Source organism: Maniola hyperantus, chromosome 6 (genome assembly GCF_902806685.2).
Source record: "Maniola hyperantus chromosome 6, iAphHyp1.2, whole genome shotgun sequence".
Taxonomy (NCBI): domain Eukaryota; kingdom Metazoa; phylum Arthropoda; class Insecta; order Lepidoptera; family Nymphalidae; genus Maniola; species Maniola hyperantus.
This window is the reverse complement of record NC_048541.1, coordinates 15021149-15038863: the sequence shown is the minus strand read 5'-3', so window position 1 is coordinate 15038863 and position 17715 is coordinate 15021149. Positions and strand designations below refer to the sequence as shown.

General features: G+C 38.8%; 2 protein-coding genes across 2 annotated transcripts; one reads left to right on the top strand and one right to left on the bottom strand.

Moving 5' to 3' along the window:
• Nucleotides 1–1138: 1138 nt before the first annotated feature.
• Usp12-46 (Ubiquitin-specific protease 12/46) lies at nt 1139–7109 on the bottom strand. Its single transcript, XM_034969310.2, has 8 exons — nt 6883–7109; nt 6590–6670; nt 6131–6347; nt 5397–5477; nt 3790–3992; nt 2963–3220; nt 1952–2095; nt 1139–1442 (listed from the first exon to the last, which is right to left on the bottom strand). The coding sequence occupies exons 1-8, from the start codon at nt 6925–6927 to the stop codon at nt 1332–1334; spliced, it is 1140 nt and encodes a 379-aa protein (XP_034825201.1). The 5' UTR covers nt 6928–7109; the 3' UTR covers nt 1139–1331.
• A 304-nt stretch (nt 7110–7413) lies between these two features.
• Nucleotides 7414–16899, top strand: scf (Calumenin scf). The gene is made up of 7 exons (XM_034969472.2): nt 7414–7612; nt 8371–8593; nt 10447–10606; nt 12441–12561; nt 13346–13467; nt 15597–15715; nt 16369–16899. Exons 2-7 carry the CDS (start codon nt 8376–8378, stop codon nt 16592–16594), a joined length of 966 nt encoding a protein of 321 aa, XP_034825363.1. The 5' UTR covers nt 7414–7612; nt 8371–8375; the 3' UTR covers nt 16595–16899.
• The last annotated feature ends 816 nt before the right edge of the window (nt 16900–17715 follow it).

Sequence of the window (17715 nt, the reverse complement as noted above, 5' to 3'; positions counted from 1 at the left end):
GTATGCCGCGGGCCGCACAAATACCAGCGGCGGGCCGCATGCGGCCCGGGGGCCACAGTTTGACGACCACGGAAAGGGATTAATTTGTTGTCCGTCTGTCAAGAAACCTATAGGGTACTTCCCATTGACCTAGAATCATGAAATTTGGCAGAAAGGTAGGTCTTATAGCAGACTAGAGGAAAAATCTAAAAATCGTGGATTTGTGGTGACATCACGAAAAAAAATTAAAATATGTTCATGAACAAATATTGCTATTTTCAACTTTCAAAGTAAGAACTTTCATGCAGTATTCTTTGTATGAAACTCTTAACTGCAACGCACACTAATAGGAATTGTATCGTAATCGCGTCGCTTCTGTACAAGCTCATGAATCGCGGTGCGGTGTGTGGTCAACTTGCAGTTCCCGCACCTACGTCTCGTCGTCTCCGCGCTTACGTCTCTTGGTCCATGCTTGCCTGTGTGCGAGCTGTAAGCGCGGCATCGCCTAGCCGTAGCCAAGTCGACGTACCGGAGCTGCTGATCCGCTTTTACATTGGGTTGACGGCGAGGCAAAGGCGATACGGTGATGATCCCTTTCAGACTTGATATGTATTGTGTGCTGTCACCTTTACACTATCATCATCATGATCAACCCATCGACGGCTCACTACAGAGCACGGGTTTCCTCTCAGAGTGAGAAGGGTTTTAGCCATGTGCCGATTTCACACACCTTTGAGAACTTTATGGAGAACTCTCAGGCATACAGGTTTCCTAACGATGTTTTTAATGAAAACGCACATAACTCTAAAAATTTAGAGGTGCGTGCCCGGGATCGAACCGTCGACTTCCGATTAGAAGGCGGACATCCTAACCACTAGGCTAGCCATACTCGTTCCAAATTAGCTTGCTTTCAGTGAAATCTATCAATGTTGTATTTTCACTAAAAATAGACATTACTAGCTTATGCTCGCGATTTCGTCCGCTATACAAATTCGTGACTATACAAATTTCAAACCCCTATTTCACCCCCTTAGGGGTTGAATTTTCAAAAATCCTTTCTTAGCGGATGCCTACGTCATAATAGCTATCTGCATGCAGATCAGTCAGTCAGTCAATCCTTTTATATATTTCGATATGGCTTTCAAATAAAACAAAGTCGCAGAGAAAGATCACAATTTTTTAAATTTAAAAATGAAAAATATTTACAAATGAACGAAATCTAATAAGATGAATAATAATAATAGTTTAATTCAATGATTGAAATCAAACAAATCTCAATAACATAAATGCCTTTCCAACTTTAACAATATGGCATATATGTTAAATATATAAATTACTATATTTAGTGAAACTTAACAACTAGCATCTCTAGATTGATAAAATAGTATATATCCTGTTTCTGATGATTTCTGTATATCAGAAGTTAGACCGTAGAAGTCTTCTATAGCAGAGGCGTCTATTTTCTGAAAAAGAAGGAATATTTTGATGTATATAGCGGGTACATACCATGATTAATTTTTGTTTTTATTTGTCGATATTTCAACCCAATTGCATGGTTCGTGGTCACGACGGGACTGCAATGCATTTGGGTTCAAATATCAACAAATAAAAACAAAAATGTACCCATTATACATTAAAATATGGCGTTTAACCAAGAAAGCTATTATAATAGCTATTACAAATTGACATATTCTAGTATCTCATGGAGTTACAGTTCGTTAAATCAAGGTTATTAAAGTGTATAAAAAGAAGTGGTAGCCTTTTATTTATAGGTTTATCAAGTAGAAATGTCCTGTAATTTTGTATGAGGAAATATGAATTTAGTATAAGATACTCACACCTTGATTTATATCATGAAAAATAATAAACTATTGAAAACACGAGATTGAACAAAATGACAAATGAACAGGCAAACTACTTTCACATGTATAATTATGTAATATATATTATAGTAGGGATAGTTGGTACGTACGTCCACCATATCGTCGTCGAAGAGCAGCCAGAAGCCGTGGCTCTTGACGATGCTGATGTAGTGTCCACGGTTGGGTCCGGAACCACAGTGGACCACCACGGCCACCAAATCATACAGCCGGTCGGGATTCACTGCATCGTCCGACTGCGGATTTTTATTTTATTTTATTTATTCGCATCTGCAAATTGTCGGTTTTTCGACGAACACAAGGAGGCGCGCAGTGTGCTCACACCAACATAGTCGACGCATTTTAAACTGAGTCGTCGAGGTTTAAAATGCGTCGACTATAATATTCACTACGCATAATTAGTGTGAGTGAGACAGAACGATTCGTAGAATAGAATTCGTAGAAGGAGATCGCAGATACATAGAGCACTGTCTCGGTCGTTGAGACCGACAAAACGTCATGGGTATGAGTGACAGAGACAATCGCTCTACAAACCTGACATGTCATTCTAAAATGTTCATCACTTTCGGCCGAGTACTGTACTTACATGGTTAGTCGACGTAAGTTAGACTAGTATCGAACCCATCTAGGGTCCTTTTTCAAAGGGACTCTGCTCGCGACATTGAATATATTTTCAATGGAAATCACTCACAATAGTCTAAGTTCTTATGATTTTAATTTTTAACTAAAAATACTTACCATATTTTAAGAGTTCATTGCTGACTTTTTTTTTATCCGGACCTGACCAGAACCTATCCTCCAACCAATCTGCTCATAGTCCATCGACTGACGCACAACAGACGGAAACGTTTAAGTGCGGAAACCAGCCCAGAGCGAAGAAGAAGAAGAAGAAGAAGTCCATCGACTGATCGCATGATAAGGCACAACAACAAAAAAAAAAAATCCGGACCTGGGGCCTTATCCATTTTCTGGCTTTTTAATAGCTTTTTCGATTTCGCTAGTTAAGAATTTTGGTTCAGTGTCAGTTGTTCGTACTACTTGTCCAAGGTCATTTTTTTTGGGGAGTTCTTGGAAGAGTAAAGCTCGCTGTTTTATTTACTTACCGTATTGAACAATCTCAGCTCCAAGGGAAAGACCACCCGATGTGACACTTTTATATGCCTGTTATACTGTTCCATGTACTTGAACCTCTTTAGATGGAGCGCCAGTATGAGAGGTAGCTTTTTGACTCGCATACGTTTCTGCGCCTCTTGATAGCTGCTGCAGTTGTCGCATTTGAACTTGTTGTCATTACACAGGGTTTCCGTATCGCTGAAGCATTTCAGGCAGTGGGTTATGCTCGTGTTTTGGTCTACGTCCACCTGAAAATGATAATCTAAAGGTGACGCACTAACTGATCTATCAACGCACAGCTCAAACTACTGGACGGATTGGGCTGAAAATTGGCATGCAGATAGCTATTATGACATAGGCATCTGCTAAAAAAAGATTTTTGAAAATTCAACCCCTGAGGGGGTGAAATAGGGGTTTTAAATTTGTGTAGCCCACGCGCACGAAGTCGCGAGCATAGGCTAGTACTTGATATGTTACAAAATAATATCCTTTCTGCAAACCATCACAATATATTACTAGCCTTACTTCTTTGCTTCCTTGTGAATAATAAATCTAGGGCTGGGGGAATACCAGCAGGATATTCATAGGTATGTATTAGGCAAGACTAGTATTATCTAGATTCTATGCCATATTTTGTACACTTATTTTATTATTATATATTGTACTATGCCGATCTGACTTTCCTAAACGCTTGTCTAAGTCTAAATTGTAATAAAATAAAATACAAAATACTAATTGTAATTTGTCAAGAAACATTCAAAAACTTTGCTACCCAAGTAGAGTCCATGCTACCAAACTAAAATAGTATACCACTTACTTGCAAATCAAAAAAATGTTCATCCTTACTGCTGACTGTCTCACAGTTCAGACACCTGGTCTCACTGGTAAGGGTCCCCTGGAATATCTCGTGCACCCACGTCGGGTCCGTGTTCTGGCTCTGAGGTGCAGTGCCATTGCATGTCACACCCTCTTTAGTTCCATCTGTCTTTGGCAGTTTTAACGTACTCTGGTTTCTTTCAGCTGAAAAGTTCAGTTTCAGTTTCAGTTTAAACTATCGTGAGTGAATACCATTATAAATAAAGATTATTCTGGCTATACTCATGTGTTTAGTTGACGTAAGCCCCGATTAGTTTCGAACTCATCCAGGGTCCTTTTTCACAGATACTCAGCTCGCAACGCGTTGCGGTTGAAGGGTTGAGAGTAGTTGAGGCTTATGTCGACTAAACACGTGAGTATAGCCGGAATAATTTTTATTTATATTTGTTTATGTTTCCTTCACTCAATGCTTGGTACATAATAATATATAAGTGTCCAACCGAATCTTCTGCTTCGGACGCCTTCGCCGAATCTTGACTCAGCCAAAATGGACCGAAGTTTTGACAGAAGCCTAAAGTTTCTAGCAAGTGCCGAAACAAGGTACAATGGAAAAGGTGACGCACGGGAAGCGGGGACGCACTGCGTTGCGCCGGCCAGCCGCCATCATAATAAATCAGAACGAAACAATAGGCTACTTGACAATTTTTTTAAGTTGGTCTTAAATGGTTAATATTTGTCCTATTATATCAAAAAAATTAACACTATATTTTTTTGCGCCCTAAAAACCGTAAAACTTTAATTTAAAAAAATATTTTTCTTAGACAGGTGAAAACACTGTCGGCCATGTTTGGCCGATAGATTATCTGTGCTCTGACGTCATGCATTTGTAAACAACAGTATAACCACAGGGTTATACTGTTGTTTACAAATGCATGACGTCAGAGCACAGATAATCTATCGGCCAAACATGGCCGACAGTGTTTTCACCTGTCTAACAAAAATATTTTTTTAAATTAAAGTTTTACGGTTTTTAGGGCGCAAAAAAATATAGTGTTAATTTTTTTGATATAATAGGACAAATATTAACCATTTAAGACCAACTTAAAAAAATTGTCAAGTAGCCTATTGTTACAGTTTGTGCATTTCACGAAGACGAGTGGCTCATGCTTGTGTTTGTAATATGTTTGGATTAGTAAATCAAACACTTGAGTTCACCATTAGAATATGTATTCACTGAGGAGTGCCAACATGAACTAATTGTCATACACTTTTTACAACCACCACTTACATTAACTTTATTCAAACAACAAAGTAAGAAGTAGGTACCTACTCTAAACACAAACTTTGATATACATAACAGTTTGTATAAGTAAGGTACACTAAATGTGTGTGTTAAAAACACACACAGACACACACTTACGCAATGCCCATGTACCACGACGTAACCACAAGTAAACTTCACTCGTCTTCGTGAATTACAAGAACAATACTATTTATGAAAAATTTACATTTGACAAAAGCAAAAAAATCCTTTTTAATTCACTTTTAGCTATTCTTTAACTGAATTTGCCTATTTGGAGTTTTAATTAATCTTTCAGGAACACTTACCTAAAATAATTTCATTAATATGATTGATAAGGAAATTAAGAAACTCATGTGCATCCTGTTGCATGTAGTTATCAAACTCCTCTGAAACAATAAAAAGGTGAGTTTAGAGAGTAGAAGAGTAAAAAAACTGAATTTGTAATACCAAAAACCAGCGCTGTATGTTTTTGTACTCGTACAAGGCATTTATGCTGAGTAGGGACCTTTTTTTTCGGGTTGTGCCACACATGACATACTTTATTCCGGCGCTTCTACTACGCGGTCTTTTGACTTTACTACTCAAGTATTAGAGGTGCCGGGATAACCTAACCAGTTCCAACTGGTAATGTGTGGTACAGCTTTAACAAATAAACGTTTTTCTTTCTTTCTTTTTAATACAGTGCACACAAAACAAGTACAGTAGCCGGCAAGAAATATTGTACATCAACCTTTACAATGAGATTTCGGTAGAGATTTCGTAGATTTTGTAGAGCGTTGTCTCTGTCACTCATACTTATGTGATGTTTTGTCAGTCTCAAAAACAGAGACAAAGCTCTACGAAACACCGCTGTCTCTTTCTAAAGATTGATGTATAATATTTTCTGCGGCATAGTGTAGTTCACTCTGAGGTTTGTCATACAGTGCACACCAAACAAATAGTTATAACCTGAAGTTTCTTTTTGTGTTCACTTTTGTCTTTTTGTCCATAGAATCTTACTTACCGGGACAAACACAAGCAAGAAGATAACCTTACTTACCTTTCTCTTTCCTCAATCTAGCAATAAACTTCTTAGGCGCTATAGATCCAACTTTTTTCTTTTGTGTAGCTATACTATAAAATAAGTCTGCAAGGCATGTTAGTAGAGTTTCCTTGGTTCTTTTGTTCTTTGCTTTGTATTCCAGCACTTTCTCTCTGAATGGTCGACAGAAGTACAATGCTTGCAACACTGAATTACTGTAACAGGTGTTGCCAAACTGAAAAAAATTAAACAGACTAATTAAGTTTAATTTTTTCACAATTTTATGAATTTTTTTCATTGATGTGTACTTTTAAATACAAATATGGTTATTGAGGATTGATTTATGTTAATTTTAGCTTTTGTAGAATGAAAGTTAACTGGTTCAGTGGGCGTAAGTAGGACAAAATCATAAAACTTGCTACTAAAAAAAAAGATAGGTTAGAACTAAGAATATAAGCACTAAAGAGTTGCACTTACATTAACTAAACCAAAATAATGTTCGTTCGGTGGAAACTGCTCGGAGCCAATATCTCTCTCTAGTTGTGATATATTTGCGCCCTGCAACAAAAACATGATACCTCACACAGCTATCTTCAGATCGTTTTACTTGATATTCCGATTAGATATTTGTCGTCTCTTTAAGGTTATACTTTAGCTCACACATCACTTATACATGAACTACCGGGTATGGAAGCTATTGCATCATTATTTAACTGTTTAATAACGTGTTTATTTCTATTCCTATCGTAAATTATATCGAGTTTTCATACCATTCTCTGTTGGAAGTTAAGGCCGAGATCCTGACATATTGACATTTGCAATCCTGTTGCGGAAACTTGTAAACTGAACACGCGTTTTTTTAGCCAAGCGTATATTAATTTGAATACTATGCGGCTGTTTCTAGTTGCATTCTTGGATTTTCGCGTTGCGTACGCAAATTAACACAACACCAAGTCAACTGACAACTCACATCCATGAATAAATTGCAGTAAATTAAATTGTCAAAGTCAATACTCAATAGTTAAAATGACACTTCGTGTTTGGACCCAAAGAGAATATAATCGTAATCACTACGTTTTTGACCTCGGAGTCTTGGAGCTTCCTCGGCTTCTCGGAGCCACAGACCGACCCAGTCTCAGAACTTGTTTACCTACATAGGCTAAGGTTCAAGGGTAAGAACCCAGAGCCGTAAAACCAGTTAAAAAACTTGGATATGAGACTGGGTTTGTCAAATCAAATGACATTTTGATTAGGATTACGATTCGATATTTCAATTTTGATCTGTCAACTTGATCAACTTTTCTGTGAACTTTTCATCTCCGACCGGCAGCTGGGGGCGTATGGTTCTATCGCGAATCCCTAATCAAAACGGGAATCGGGAACAAAGCGTTATTAAAAATCTGTGCCAAGTTACGTGGAAGTTGTTGACGTGGCCGATTCCAACAAGCCGGCGGAAATATCGGCATATTACCTACTGAAACACAATACAATAACTATCACGTAAGTTTTTTAAAGGTCGTTTTGGAATTAGAGGAATTATGTGCTGTTTAGGCGATATTTAACTCCATAATTATCGTAATATAATGCCACTAGATAATTTGCAAACTTCATATTACATACACTACAAATTACAATAGGTACATAGTTGTGCATACTTACCTTATATGCATACTTTCCTATTTGAATATTTGTTTAGGTGGTTATAGTTACGTAGGTACATTCTGTTAAATTTAAATTTAAAGCTCACTGAATAGAAGTTAATTATGCTTACCATAATTACAATTCTAGAAACGCTACTTAATTGTATTTAAACATTAAAGTTTTGAATTAAGATGAATGAAGAAACTATGAACACAGCCTTCCCTTAAAACAACCATATTTTACAAATAAAATCAGGATATTTGCAACATAAATACAGCATTTTTATCACATTCAGTGATTATGTGCTATATAATTTATCTTCTGAAATATTTGCAAAGGTGTGTAAAGTTTACCAATCCACACTTGGTGGACTATGGCTTAAACCTTTCTCATTCTGAGAGGAGCCCTGTTTCAGTAGTGGGCCAGCAATAGTTTGAGAATAGAATATATTTTTATAGAAGTAGACTTTTTACAAGTGCTTTTGAATTGTTAAGTAGTTTAATTTACCACTAATTCGGAATGCCGTTCCTACCGAGAAGAACCAGCAAGAAACTCGGCGGTTGCTCCTTTCATGTGATCAATTTACAGAAAGATGATGATGTTGACTTCATTTGCAGACAAAATGCTGACGAGCCTATTCATAGCGCTGGCGATAACGGCTGTGTTTGCGGGTGTCCCCAACCCTGACGAGTCCAAGCGTATGATGGACCACCTCTCCGATGCAGAGCATTACAGGAACGAGCACCATAACAAGCAGTTTGATCACGACGCCTTCCTGGGGGAAGACCAGGCTAAGACCTTCGATCAGCTGCCACCTGAAGAGAGCAAAAGAAGATTGGGGTAAGGAATGTCAATATAAACAGATTTTTATTTATTTTTATGAATCATAAGTTTTTGATTTATCGTGCAAAATGTCGAAAAAATACGACTGTACTACGGAACCCCGACTCGCACTTAGCCGGTTTTTTATAGACTTTTTGGCCCACTTATTGGATTCTTATCTGTGTTAAAACAATCAAGCAATGAGTTACAGTTGATTAAGTAGGTATCAGTACCCTTATAAATGCGAAAGTGTGTTTGTTTGTTGGTTTATTGGTTTGTTGGTTTGTCCTTCAATCACGTCGCAACGGAGCAACGGTTTGACGTGATTTTTTGCATGGGTATAGTCAAAGACCTGGAGAGTGACATAGGCTACTTTTGGCCTAAATCCACGCGTACGAAGTCGCGGACATCAGCTAGTTATACAATAACTTCCTGCAGATTACCATCTTTCGCGGTGCATTATATCGCCCACAGCACGGGGAATGTGGGTTAACTAAACTATCAACGCAGCAGTCGGCAAATGTGTACTCAGCTATTTATAAAATTGTTAAACTTTATTGCCTTACATCCTTACGTACCTTACATCTATGCTTCATTTATGAGTTTACTAACCAATGTTACGTATCGCCACGCGTGCTAGTACGATACTATTTTGAAACTGAAAAGGAGGGGTATATAATGTATATTTAATCAGTACCCATATTATAAATGCGAAAGTGTGTTTGTTTGTTGGTTTGTTGACGGATAGACGTGATTTTTTTGCATGGGTTAGTTAAAAATTTATGAGTTTAGAGGGCATTCCAGTAAATATCCTCCCCTTTTGTGTTGTATATTATCGAGTATGTAAGAAATATGAGATGTCCGGTATAGTTAAAGATCTGAAGAGTGTCATAGGCAACTTTTGTACCCCGGGAAATCAAAGAGTTCCCACAGGATTTTTAAAAATCTAAATCCACGTGGTCAAAGACGCGGTCATCAACTAGTTGTAGATAGACATGTTTCCGCTATAGCTTAACGTAACTGAAAACAGCTGCCGTGCCTATAGCATACCGTATCGTTATTGTCGTAGCTAGCAACGGTTATCAGCTATCATCTATGACGAACCACCTGACAACGCAACGCTGCCAACTGGCAACTGACAATGCATTGTTTGGTTTTTTGGTAACTAGAAACGTTATAATTAAATAACCTTCTCTTTCTTTCTAAGTGTTTCCTCACTGAAAGCTGAGAAGGAGCGGTTATTGGCTACCGGCTTATTGCCAGAAATAGCCAATAACGCCCATCTCTAGTTGTAGATAAATAAAAATCCCATTTTTGAAGTCGGTAAAAGTGGGCGAATTTATTGATGCACTGGTATAGTAGTAGGTATAGTGTCTGTACTTCTGTAGTATCGAAAGTGTGTTTATTTCAATTGAGGAACCGTTCAAACGCATCATTGAGACGCGTGTTACTGATTCTACAGTACGTGGCCACAAGTGATGAACATCGATCTTTAGAAGGAGATAGCAGATTTATAGAGCACTGTCTCGGTCGTTGAGACCGACAAAACGTCATATGGGTATGAGTGACAGAGACAACGCTCTATAAACCTGAAATGTCATTCTGAAGGTCGATGTTCATCACTTTCGGCCGCGTACTGTGCATGCCGAGGAAGGTCATATAGGCTACTTTTTATTCCGGAAAATGAAAGAATTTCCACGGGATTTTTAAAAATCATCACTTTCGGCCGGGTAACTATACTGTACTTACTATAGTTACCTACTAATGAAAAAAAGTTTTATCTAAAAATTTTGACGATACTATGAGATAGTTCAGTGACCTTTCTTATCAACTAAAATGTGATACCTAACATTACGTATACATCGTTCCAGAATAATCGTAGACAAGATAGATGCGGACAAAGACGGGTTTGTCTCCCTCGTGGAGTTGAAGGACTGGATCCGGTACACTCAGAAGCGGTACATCGAGGAGGACGTGGAGCGACACTGGAAGCAGCACAACCCTAACAACGAGGACCTTATTACTTGGGAGGTAGGTTCAAATTTGCACAAGGACGGATTTTATGTTTGCAAGTGGCCCAGGCGCCCCTTGAAGTCGCCGGGGAAGGGGGGGGGGGGGGGGGTGTCTTTTCCTAGGATCCCCGGCTACCAAATTTTGTCTAAATCATATAGTGATATCAAGATAATGCCAAGCCGTTTTTAGTCTTTAGTAAGCCGTGTTTTGCCTGTACCGCGCACTCGATCGTCTCGCTTACTTTGCGATAATTTTATTTCTACCCACTTTGTTTTGTATAAAGTCGCATTTGATGTGTGGATAAGATACCTACTGTTTATTTGTTAAATTTCTCATGTAAGTGAATTTAATTCTTAGTGAGAACTAGCTTATGCTCGCGACTTCGTCCGCGTGGACTACAAAAACTTCAAACCCCTATTTTATCCCCTTAGGGGTTGAATTTTCAAAAATCCTTTCTTAGCGGACGTCTACATCATAATAGCTATCTGCATGCCAAATTTCAGCCCGATCCGTCCAGTAGTTTGAGCTGTGCGTTGATAGATCAGTCAGTCAGTCAGTCAGTCACCTTTTCCTTTTATATATTATATAAGATAAAGTTCTTTAACCGTATAATAGCTATATACTATGAAGAATAATGATATACATACTGTGGCTAATTCCGTTGTACACAATCTCAAAACTAAACTAAAATGACACGTCTAAATATTATCTTGCTATCCCTTTCATGATGTTGCTTGCGGAAAAGGATAGCACTACATTTAGACCTGTTACTTTAGTTTAGTTTAGAGATTGTGTACAAGAGAATCGGCCCCACTGCTTGTTTTAAATTAGAGTTCATTGACTTATCATGTTACTTAGACACTTCAATTGGCTGGAACTATGTTATAATTGAGATAACGTGGAGTTACCACTACTTAGAGCAGAATTTATAATACATAAATTATTATATGTATATCTTTTTTTAAATTCATTATAGGCAAACGCATAACCACAATCACATCTGATGGAAAGTGATGGTGAGGCCTAAGATGGGACGCGTTTACCTAAAAGATGCCTATTCACTCTTGTTTTAAAGATACCCGGGTTGTAATTGGTAGGAAACACAGATTGTGGAAGAGTATTCCAGACTATATTTTTTATAATTTTTCAGTGTTTGTTGTTTAGTGTTTCGATAACTGCAAAGTGTCGCTACTAGATGGCATTAAACAGTCGCTTCAGTACTGAGTTAACACACATATCACCAATTTCGTCACTGGCAGTAAGCGAGACCGTGGCCGAGTGGTCAAGGCATCGGGCGCGAACCCAAAAGGTGCAGGTTCGATTCCTGCCGGTTACGCAATTTTTGATATGTATTTAAAATTATTTAGTATTCCAAATCTTAGCCATGCATATGAGGAATGATGACGCAAAACGTTTCATGGGACGTCGCGACATAAGGATGGAAACTCGCCGACGCGACGTGTTGCGGTTCGGTGGTAAAATTGTGAAGGGGGGACAAGATCGAAATGTTCCTGTAACAGAAAAAATCCTAAAACCGTGAATTTGTGGTTACAATATCAGGCGTTTGTGCACTCATCCGTATTCGTGTTTTTATTTAAGGGCGTTTGTGCACTCATCCGCATTCGATCGATTACATGTTATTCGTGTTTTTATGTGGGCAAAAAAACGGATCGTCGTGTTTATGCTTAAATAAAGACACGAATACGAACCGAATTCGGATGAGGGCATAAACGCCCTGAGCAAAAACGACGCATCGTTTTTTTGCCTACATAAAAACCGAATACGAACCGAATACGGATGAGTAAAATAATTCAGTTGTTGAGAGTTCAAGAATTTGTTTTTTTTATTTTAGTCATACAAGAAGAATGTGTATGGCTTCATGAACGACATGACTGAGAGCGAGCTGAGGAACACGGAGGGCTTCACTTACTCTAACTTGCTCAAGAGGGACAGGAGGCGGTGGGTGTATGCTGGTATGTGATGCTTTCCCTAACTAAACATCATCATGATTGTGAACTGATAGATGTCCACTGCTGGACATGGGTCTCTTGTAGGTACTTCCCCACGCACTCCACTTGCGCCGTCGCCATCCAGCGGCTCTTTGAGATTCGTTTGCCCCCCGTTTGCCCACCTAGTGGAGGGTCTGCTGGCGCTTTCCATTGCGAGGTCGCCATTCCAGCATCTTGGGACCCCAATGACTATGTGCTCTACCCATTGCCTCTTCAGCTTTACAACTCGTTAAGCTATGTCGGTTACTCTGAATCTCCTCATTTAGAGTGACTGACTGACTGACTGATGAAACTACTCCGCGGATTGGGTTGAAATTTGGCATGCAGTCAGCTAGTATGACGTAGAAATCTCCTAAGAAAGGATTTTTGAAAATTCAACCTCTTAAGGTGAAAAAATAGGTGCTTGAAATTGTGTAATCCACGCGGACAAAGTCACGACTATACGGCTTAGTTTTAGTGTTCCGTACCCGAAGGACACCAACGGAACCCTATTACTAAGTCTCCGCTGTTCGTCCATCCGTCCGTCTGTCTGTCTCTTTTTTTTTTTATTTTTAAAATCTGTCTGTCAGTAGACTATATCGTGAACCGTAATAGGTAGAGAGCTAAAATTTTCACAGAATGTGTATTTCTATTGCCGCTACAACAACAAATAATAAAAATAATAAAAATTAAATATGTGTTATTTCTTGTACGATGGTACGGAACCCTTCGTTGCACTTGACTAATGTTTCTATTGATATTCCAATAGATGGCGACCAAGACGACGCCTTAAACAGGACGGAGTTCGCCGGCTTCCTTCACCCTGAGGACCACGGCAACATGAGGGACGTCGTCGTGCTGGAGACCCTCGAGGACATCGACAAAGACAAGGTGAGACATTTATTTACATTATGTACTATAAAAAAATGCTTGTCTTGGAACAAAAGATCGTAAATGTAAGATTGAGTAAGATAGTTATATCTTACACTATCTTGTGTTAACAAGAAATTCAGCCGGGTATTCTTATTAGACCCATTACGTACGTACGGTCGATACGGTATATGTTTTTTTAAACATATAAACATAAATTTTGACATTAAAAACTAATTTTATTATGACGATGAATGAACTGATATATTTTATGAATTAATATTGTTTCGAATATGATGAATATATGATCAAAAATTATGTAAAAACTAGCTTATGCTCGCGACTTCGTCCGCGTGGACTACACAAAATTTCGAACCCCTATTTCACCCCCTTAGGGGTTGAATTTTCAAAAATCCTTTCTTAGCGGATGCCTACGTCATAATAGCTATCTGCATGTCAAATTTCAGCCCGATCCGTCCAGTATTTTGAGCTGTGCGCTGATAGATCAGTCAGTCAGTCAGTCAGTCACCTTTTCCTTTTATACATTAACTAGCTTATGCTCGCAACTTCGTCCGCGTGGACTACAAAATTTCAAACCCCTATTTCACCCCCTTTGGAGTTGACGTTTCAAAAATCCTTTCTTAGCGGATGCCTACGTCATAATAGCTATCAGCATGCCGAATTTCAGCCCGATCCGTCCAGTAGTTTGAGCTGTGCGTTGATAGATCAGTCATTCAGTCAGTCAGTCAGTCAGTCAGTCAGTCAGTCACCTTTTCCTTTTATATATATAGATAAATAAATTATTGTAATAGGAGATATAATTGTAATTGGAATTAACGTATTAGAAAATAAAGGCTTTTTACTTTTATTTTACTTTACGTACGGTCGACTACCCGGCAACTCGGTCGAAGTAATGTCGAATGGAAGTCGCCGTGTACATGCGCATAGGAACGGCGACTTCCATACAAATTGGAGATTCTTAACGGTCGCCGTCGACCGAGTTGCCGGGCGACTAGTCGACCGTGCATTATGGCTCTTATTATCATCACCAAAGATAATATATACAAGTTAGATCGCTAACGTCATACATTCATTTAAAGCTTGCGTAAAACTCCTTTAAGTCGCCGGTACCTTGTAGGTCAACTCCTTATAGTGTGATGGCATTATTGTGCAAGCTAAAATGTGAGTTATCGAATTTATTTAGTGGCATCTATCGAACAGCTGATGAAACTCAATTTTATTTAGAGCCAACTCAAATTTTACTCAAATAATAAACGAAATCCAAAATCACAGGCAATCATCAAAGGGTCCGCTATCAAGCGTAGGTCAGCAGTTTGGCATCATCAAAAATCCAGGAGCAAGCACAAGTAATCGGGTTAGCAGAATCTCGGAGTCCATATAGCAGAAACAATTCACAAACGAAATAGGGAAAAGAAATAAAAGCACTCAGAAAATTGTAACACACCGTCAAATTCAACCGTCACCAATCCAAAGGCAAAATAATAATTTTATTTTCAAGTAACAAGTCATTTTGTTACGCCATCTACTGGAATTTTGTAATACTACTTCAGCTATTCAAAGCAAAATGCTATGGATATCGTAAAGTTCAATGAGTCAATAATTAAAATTAAGAATTAACTTTTTCCGATGGTGATGTTGTGAAAATTTTGTATTTTGTTACTAAATATAAATAAATTTGATGAACCAGACAAGTAAAATATGATATTTCGTCAAATCCATAAAAAATATATTTCATACGAACCAAGTGACGCCATCTAGTAATAGTCTTGAACTAGTTACAATTTTAAATAGAGAGTTAGCGATCTGTACTTGTTTAATATATTATCTTTGTCATCACTTAGCCTGCATCATCACAATTTGTCGTGAGGTGATTGTGATCATGCACAAGCCTATAGAGTTAAAAAATAATCTAATTTTATTAGAACGTGATATACTCGTATGTAAACTCATTACATCTAAAGTGAAGAAAGAAAAAAATAGCGTTCTATATTTGTAAGTCTGTCACTTATGAGTTGTCGTTATCGTTGGAAAAAGTAATGTCTTTCTGTTAATATTATAAATTATATTTATGTATTTACGAAGATTGAGTTTATTGGGCGATCCACCTCCTAATCATAAATAAATTTCAGGACGGCAAAGTATCTCTAGAAGAGTACATCGGGGACATGTACAAGCCGGAGGAGGGCGAGAGTATCGACGATGAGCCCGACTGGGTCAAGCAGGAGCGAGAGCAGTTCACTGGATACAGGTAATGCATACATATTGTGTAACCAAGATTCACATGACGTGAATCCGTGTCAAAATTTAAATTAAAAAAAAAAAAGAATATTAGCCATGTTAAATGAGTAATATTCCCCTTTCCTCTTCAACTAAGCGTCAAGCTTGTACTAGGAGTAGGTACGACAATAGTGCAACGGGCGGGGTTTGAACCGTCGACCTTTCGGTTTTAGTCCACTCCTTTGAGCTATTGAGCTATTGAGGCTCATATACATTGTTCACATGTACTGTGCAAAAATGTCAGTAAATAATGTGATTTATTGACATTTTTGTCATACATAAAGGCTTAAACAAAGTTTATCAGACGCGTTTATCTAAATATATAAAATGAAAAGGTGACTGACTGACTGACTGACTGACTGACTGACTGATCTATCAACGCACAGCTCAAACTACTGGACGGATCGGGCTGAAATTTGGAATGCAGATAGCTATTATGACGTAGGCATCCGCTAAGAAAGGATTTTTCAAAATTCAACCCCTAAGGGGGTGAAATAGCGGTTTGAAATATGTGTAGTCCATGCGAACGAAGTCGCGAGCATAAGCTAGTCTGGATAATAAAATGTCTGATAGTCTGTTTGCCTTTAATTATGTACAAGCTGTTTAAAATTAAATTGTTTACAGAGATTCAAATAAGGATGGATTTATGGACGAGCACGAGGTTAAAGACTGGATCGCGCCTCCGGAGTTCGACCACGCGGAGGCGGAGGCGCGGCACCTCGTGTTCGAGGCGGACGCGGATGCGGACGAGAAGCTCAGCAAAGCCGAGATCCTCGACAAGTACGACCTCTTCGTGGGCTCGCAGGCCACGGACTTTGGCGAAGCGCTGGCGAGGCACGACGAGTTCTAGGAATATCCTGAAATGGTATGGAATATTCCCGAATATCTAAAATTATTTCCAAATATTCAAAAATATTCCCCAAAATTCCAAAATTTTCCCGAATATTCCAAATTATTCCAGTATATTCTAGAACGTTCTACGAGTATTCCAGATTTATGTTAAGGGCGTAGTGTATGTAGCGCAAAAAATGGGCTTGTCCTTATACTTCCTTTTATGGATGAGCACGAGATCAAAGACTGGATCGCGCGTCCAGAGTTCGAGCACGCGGAGGCGGAGTACCTCGTGTTCGAGGCGGAAACGGACGAGAAGCTCAGCAAACCGTATCTTCCGTAACCGTATCGTAAAGTACGTATCTTCGACAAGTACGACTTCTTTGTGGACTCTCCCAGGCCACGGGCTTTGGCGAAGCGCTGGCGAGGCACGACGAGTTCTAGGAATATTCCAGAATATCCTGAAATACTGCGGAATATTCTAGAATTTTCCAAAATATTCTGTAATATTCCAGATTGTGGTAAGGGCATAGTGTACATATGTAACAGAAAAAACATCAGACAGGACTATCCCTGTACGCTCCATGGAAAAATCACGCTATTGTAAAAGACATACGTATGCTGAGACCCTACATAGGTTGTTCAAATCTTATTATAAGTAGGTGGCTGCTTTGGCATAATCCATTATGATGAGATCACGGTCACGCGCAAAACCAGTGTTCATTAAAAAATGTTATGTTTCTACAAAGTAGCGAAATTCCGCGAGCGGAAAAATGCGCACGAAATTTCGCTCCAATGTGTTGTAGGTATTGAAATGTAAGGTTATAATATAAGGTTCGCTTTCCGCGAGCGTTTTACCGCGCGGCCACAACACTGCCCGTTTATGGAGAACTAGCTTATGCTCGCGACTTCGTCCGCGTGGACTACACAAATTTCAAACCCCTTTTTCACCCCCTTAGGAGTTGAATTTTCAAAAATCCTTTCTTAGCGGATGCCTACGTCATAATAGCTATCTGCATGCCAAATTTCAGCCCGATCCGTTCAGCAGTTTGAGCTGTGCGTTGATAGATCAGTCAGTCAGTCAGTCAGTCAATCAGTCAGTCAGTCAGTCAGTCACCTTTTCCTTTTATATATATTTAG